Source organism: Vombatus ursinus, unplaced genomic scaffold, assembly GCF_900497805.2.
Source record: "Vombatus ursinus unplaced genomic scaffold, bare-nosed wombat genome assembly UNPS02014791.1, whole genome shotgun sequence".
NCBI lineage: Eukaryota > Metazoa > Chordata > Mammalia > Diprotodontia > Vombatidae > Vombatus > Vombatus ursinus.
In genome coordinates, this window is record NW_020954569.1 from 67,799,591 (window position 1) to 67,806,127 (window position 6,537).

A 6,537-nucleotide genomic window follows, 5' to 3' on the forward strand; every position below is an offset into this window, starting at 1 on the left:
GTCTTCTTTAAGACCATTTCCATTGGTTAAAAATGTTCCCAGTTGCTTTAATCAATCGTTCTGTGGCCTGGTCTCCAGCCCCCTCATCATCAGTCCACCCCATATACTTTTCTGGATATGTTCCAGCTTTTTATGGCATTCCTAAAACGCAACACCCAGTGGAGAACCTAGCACTTCAGATGTGTTCTGATTGGGGCAGAACCAGTATGATCACTTTCTGAACACTATGCTACTCTAAATGTACCTAGGATCACTCTAGCTTTATTGACTGCCGTGTCTCATTGCTAACTCAGTTTGACTAGCCTCAGTCCCCCATGATCTTGATTTTTCTTGTGGTTATTCAGTTATTTTCAGTCATGTCTGACTCTTCATGACCCCATTTGGGATTTTGGTAAAGATATTGGATTGGTTAGCCATTTCCTTCTCAGCTTATTTTTTACAGATGAGGAAACTGAGGCAAGCAGAGTTAAGTGACTTACCCAGGGTAAGAGTCTGAGGCCAGATTTGAATTCAGAAGATGAGTCGTCCTGACTCTAGGCCCAGCACCCTATCTACTTCGCCATTTACTTGCTCCAATTTTTCTTATCCAAGTGTATTAGATGCAGTCTATTGTTCAGGCTTCTGGAAAACTTATGGGATCTTGACACTCTTACCCAACATATTAGCTGTCTCCCAGACTGATGTCATCTGCAAATTTTATAAGCATACCACCTATTGGCTTCTACCAAGTTACTGGTAAAAATGTTAAATAGTGAAGGGTCATGGACTTCAGTAACCCCAAAAAAACCTCCCTTCAAATTAGTATTTTCAACTGTGGTTCACAAATTCAAATTTTGTTTTCATGTACTTCCTTTTTAACCTTTTAGCTTTTCTCTTTTGAAGCCCCTACTTTCAACCAGCAGCAGTGATAATAATATTTCCTCTCCTCCAGAAGTCTTCAGTTTCTTGCCCGGGACTTCATAATCTCTCATAACGCCATCTATGCTCTTTCTGGAGGCATTGTCCGTTCACATCCCCCCTCCCCCCTCTCCGTCAATAATCACGTGGAGTGGGTAGGTCTTCCGGTTTGATAAGACTCACCCTAGATAAATGCCCCGAGAAAAAGGTCTTTTCTATTGTTAATGTTACATTGATATCTGGCTGCTTCTGTACCTCTCATCATGGAATCATCCACTAGGCCCAGAACTTATCTCTTCTTCTGACCATTATTAGACAATATTTTACTGGTTAGCCCCTGTGGCTCAATATCACTGTTCCTCAGAGAAAAAGAAGCTGCTGCCTCCTGAGAAGATTTAGTTCTCTCCCTATGGGAATAACCTTATACCAATCACTTAGCTCCAAATATTTTGTGGTCTTTCTACTTTTCTTCACTTCCTTCTGCTCTCCAACTTCTGACACGTGGTAGGACTCCCTTTTGTCTTTTCACATCCTCTTCACATTCCTTTTCTTTGATTTCTCTTTGAAGCGTTTCTGTTCCCATCAAGGACACATCATTCTTTCCGATAAAATGGATAGTGATGAATCTTTCCTCCATGACTTTCACTTTCTCTCATGGGATACCAGCCCAAAATTTGTGCCATACATTGCTATTACTCAGCACTGGTAGAAACAGAGAGTGGGCTGACCGTGATGAATCAGCAATGGGAACGTGGTTTGGGGATCAGGTAGGCAGAACCAGGTTATGTCACACCCAGGGCTTTGGGAAACCCACAGGGATCATGCTTTCCTGTTGTGTGACAGGTAGGTAGCAGGACAAGAAGAACATCGATCAGTGCATGATTGTTGTCTCCTGCTCTCCCTGTGGGGAAGGCACAGAAGCACCAGGCAAGTTTCCTGGGCTCCAGGCCTGTATAGTATTGGGGATAGGGGCAGGAGGGTAAGAGGCTCAAAGAAGCTCTTAGAATATTAGATTTGGAAGAACCCTCAGAGATCATCTAGTCCAGGAGCTCTTTGCCTGGGGTCAATTAACTTGTTTTTATTTTTAGGTTTTCATGTTTATTAGTTAATATTATTTGTTGTATTATAGTACAAATAAACCAGATAATGAAATGCTGATACTATCTTTACATTTTATGTTGCACTGTTCTTTGAAACCTCAAATGCAATACCTATCTCAAAATTAAAATAATAATCAATTTGTAGCAAATATAAAAAAATTATAATGTAAGAAAATGAAATCAAGGGGAACTTACATTTCAGTTGAATTAAGTTGTTTTCAAAAATATTTTGGTAACTATATTTCAGTATGATTGGTTCCTATCATAATCCCATGTATTTTATTTTATACATTTAAAAACATTATTCAACAAAGGGATCCATAGGTTTCACCAACGTCACAATGTCCACTGACACAAAAAAGGTTAAGAATCTCTCCTCTGGTCCAATTCCTTTGTTTTCCAACTGAAGAAACTAAAATCTAGGAAGAGGGATGGGGAGACAAGCATTTATTAAATGCCTACTATGTGCTAGCACTGTGCTAAACTCTTTACAAATTTTGTGTCATTTGAGCCTCACAACAACCCTGTGAGGTAGGTGCTATTATCCCCATTTTATGGTTGAGGAAATTGAGGCAGCCTAAGGTCAAGTGACTTGCCTAGGGTCACACAACTAATAAGTGTCTGAAGCCAAATTTGAACCCAGGTCATCCTGACTCCAGGCCCAGTGCTCTGTCTGCTGTGTCATGTTGTCATAGTTACAGAATCTAAGAAGAACTGGGAAATCAACAGGTCCAACCTTCTCATTTTAGAGATAAGATACATGCATTAGAAAGGCAGCATAGTATAGTGGATGGGTTAGGGGACATGGAGTTTTGAAAGCCTTGCCTCTAAGCTGTGTGACCATAGTCAAGTCACTTAACCTCTCTGAGCCTCAGTTTTCCCAGTGGTAAAAAATGGGGGTTACCTGTATCTGTATTCCTTCACAAGATTGGTGTAGGGCTTAAATGAGGTAATACATCTAAAACATTTTACAGACTTTCTAAAGCATCGTGTGAACACCAGCTGTTTTTACTATTACCTTCTCATCATCAGCAGGAAGAGAGGATAGAAAATTAGGACCAAGTGAGTGCCATAGACAGACAACTTTGCTCTTGTCCCACAGAGTGGAGCAGATAGACTTAAATGCTACCAACACCTTCCTGGTATACACGGAGGAAGACATGGGTGATCTCTTGAAGATCAAGCTCTCCTGGGAGGGCATGTCTCAGTCCTGGTACAACCTGTGGAAAGAGCTGCGAAGTTATCTGTCGAAACCCCACAACCCTGTGAGGGAACTTCACATCAGGCGCATCCGGGTCAAATCTGGGGAAACCCAGCGGAAGTAAGTCACCCACTGGCCTTTCTCCTATTAGAGCATTCATGTCTCTTGTGTTCCTCACTCCCTCCAAACCTGTTTCCTCTACCTTTTATGAGCTTCTCCGGCACTCAGGTAAAATAGTCATTATTTAAAAAATACCTTTATGGAGAAGGGCTAGCTTTATGAAACAAGGCAACTCCACCAGCCTGGGGTGGGGATTTCAGCCACTTTTAGGCAGGTGGGTCCTTTAACAACTCTGAAAACCCCAGGATGTGGAAGGCCATCTATTCCACTACTGCCTCGGCCCAGAATTAAAGACCTGTATGTTGTGTGCCGAGGGCCAAGGCTAATGGCTCCCCAGCTTGCTCCAGGAAGATGTCTTTGATAGGCATGGCTTCCTGTCAGTAGTGTCTCATTTTAAAAGCAGCATGCCTTTCCCCTGAGTGCCTGGGCTGGTGCTATTTTCGTTTTCAATCTCCGACATACCCAACTCCAGCTTCAGAAAGATGTTCTGGAAGGCCCCATCTGGAATGGCAGGGTCAGATGGATGGAGAATGCACTGTAGGCTTCTGGCCAGTGGGTGCTATGTGGCCCCTCCCCAGGAACTGATGCCATTCTCCTCTCTGGCTGGTTGGAAGGAGCCAGGTGCTTTTTTTGCACCACTCGAATGAGCAGTCTCATTTTAAAAATTAAACCAGTTGTGTATGTGTATGTCTATGTGTGTGAGGCTGGGGAATTCTGGGAGATCTTGAATAAGAGGGGAGAACTTTTTTTGTGGTTGGCTCTCCAGAGCTTTAGAGAGGTCTCTGCAAACGTTAGGAGAGCCGAAAGCAGCCTTTGCCCTTTGAATGCCTTCTGTGTTATGTTTAATGGAGTTTTAATACTTTCCCTACTGTATCCCATCCCCCCCATACACACAATTGGTTTGTAGCCACGGACCCCCAATGCTCTAAGAGATGAGTGCAGAGAGGGATCCATGGGTACTGCACTGGTTAGGAAAGGCTTCTTGGAGGAATCAGAACATGAGCTTGGTCTTACAGGATGGGCAAAGAGGCAATGGGAAGGCATGCTGGATAGAGGGAACATTTTGCATAAAGTGCAGAGACAGGAATGAGTGTGATTTATTCGTGTAACTGTAAGAATACTTGCCTCACTAGAGTGAAGGGTGCATTACCTGAAATATAAGATTATATTGAGAGAATAGGGCTACATTATGAAGGGTTTTTAAAACTAGGCATTTGATACAATTATTGTTTGTCCTTCATTCTCGAAGAGGATCATGACATCAGGAAGGTGATGCCATGACTTGCAAGTGAATTGGATTTAAGTGAGGGAGGACTGAGCAAAGTCACCAGCCTCACCTTCTTCTCCAGAGCCAACTGGGATCAGTAGCAAAATATAGTTTAGGAAGACTAGAGGTGACCTTAGATGTAGTGGGAGGCCTTTACCTTTTTTTTTATTTTGATGCAATAGGGAATTATTGAATAATTTTTTGGGGGGTAGGGGTTAATATACATTTCTAGACTCTTCGAGCTAGTGGGAACCTGAGGGATCATTGAATTCAACTTACTCATTTTGCAGATGAGGAAACAGGCCCAGAGAGGGGAAGTTCAGTGTCATATGGTTGGATAGTTGATATTTAATTACTAGATTGATGATTGTGTCCCCCCTTCTCTTCCTTTCTCTTTATTCTCTCTCTCCTTCCTCCTTTGTCTGTCTAATTTTGGTACATCCTCTCTGATTGATGCTGTTTTTCTTATGACTTAGCTACTTGCAGCACATTCTTGGGTTCTGGTCACAGCTATCTTTTTTTCTTTTTTGTCTAGATTAACTTTCTGTGCTGAAGATCCTGAGCAAACCAGCATCTCTCCTGGCAAAGATCTCTGGTTTACCAAGTGTCGAGATGGCTGGAGAATAAAAAATCAGACCAGGTATGATAGCTCTGCTCACTGTCCCTCATGTGGCCCTTGTCCCTTGGGTTTTTCCTATAAGGGCTCTGGAACATGATGCTTTCCTTGGGGTCTGGAATGGACCTCAGAGACCATCTAATCTAAGCCCCTTAATTGACTGATGAGGAGACAGATGAAGCCCATGATGAAGCACATATGCAGTGACCTGCCCTAGGTCACACAGCTGACATCAAAATTGGCATTTTGCTTTGACCTTCTGTATCTAGAGTTAATTCTCTTTCCACTGGACCACTCTCACAGGATTTTTTTTTTTTAGTTAAAAATTGCCTAGCTAAACAGAATTACATGGCAAGATTAAGCCTACTTTCAAATATGATTTATGCTGTGATAATGACAATCTCTTCTACCCACATTGTGTTTTGTAATTTTAAAAGTACTTTTGGGGGCAGCTAGGTGACACAGTGAATAAGAACTCTGGCCTTGGAGTCAAGAGGACCTGAGTTCAAATCCAACCTCAAACACTTAATACTTACTAGCTGTGTGACCCTGGGCAAGTCACTTAACCCCAATCACCTCACCAAAAAGCAAAAAAAAAAAAAAACTTTTACGTTCACTGTTTTATTTGACCCTCAAGCAGCCTGCCCTGTGGGATAGGTAGAGCAGGTAGCACCACCTTTATTTTATAGTTTTAAATAAATTATGTAGAAATAGTTTAATGAATATATTTTACTCATGTAAATAAATAATAAATATATATAAACAGAGGCAGCTAGATGGGGCAGTGGATAGATTGCAGGATCTGGAGTCAGGAAGACCTGAGTGCAAATTTGGCCTCAGATAGTTACTAGCTGTGTGACTCTGGGCAAGCCACTTAACCCTATTTGTCTGTTTCTTCACTTGTAAAATAAGCTGGAGAAAGAAAAGGCAAACCATTCTATTTTCTTTGCCAAAAATACCCCAGATGAGGTCACAAAGAGTCAGACACAATTGAAAATGACTGAACCAAAAAAAATATATATAAATTCATAAAATTAAATAATAGTTTAATAAATATAAATAAGCTACATATAAAATAACTACATTTTATAGTTAGGAAGATTCACACTCAAAAGAGGTTAATGGGAACATTAACCTCAGAGTGAGTTAGAGCATGTCACGAAAGTCTCCTACTCTTTTCCTCAGAGATCTTTCCTCTACTTCCCACTATGTCTGAGTCCCCCAAGAGGAAAATATTTTTATAGATCTCTTCCAAGATTTTTTTGGGAAGGTGTATATTTAGTGGAGTGAGTGAGTGTGTGTGTGTGGCCACTGTTGTGAAGATTTTAAACATGGC

At 41.5% G+C, this 6,537-nt stretch overlaps 1 protein-coding gene across 1 annotated transcript in view; it reads left to right on the forward strand.

Annotated features, from left to right (window-relative positions):
- LIPG (lipase G, endothelial type) overlaps positions 1-6,537 on the forward strand; it is a 31,915-nt gene that overhangs the window by 23,891 nt on the left and 1,487 nt on the right. Inside the window, exons 8-9 of the mRNA XM_027869034.1 lie at positions 3,100-3,318; positions 5,121-5,225. Coding sequence (XP_027724835.1) covers positions 3,100-3,318; positions 5,121-5,225 — 324 coding nt within the window. The remainder of the gene's footprint in view (positions 1-3,099; positions 3,319-5,120; positions 5,226-6,537) is intronic.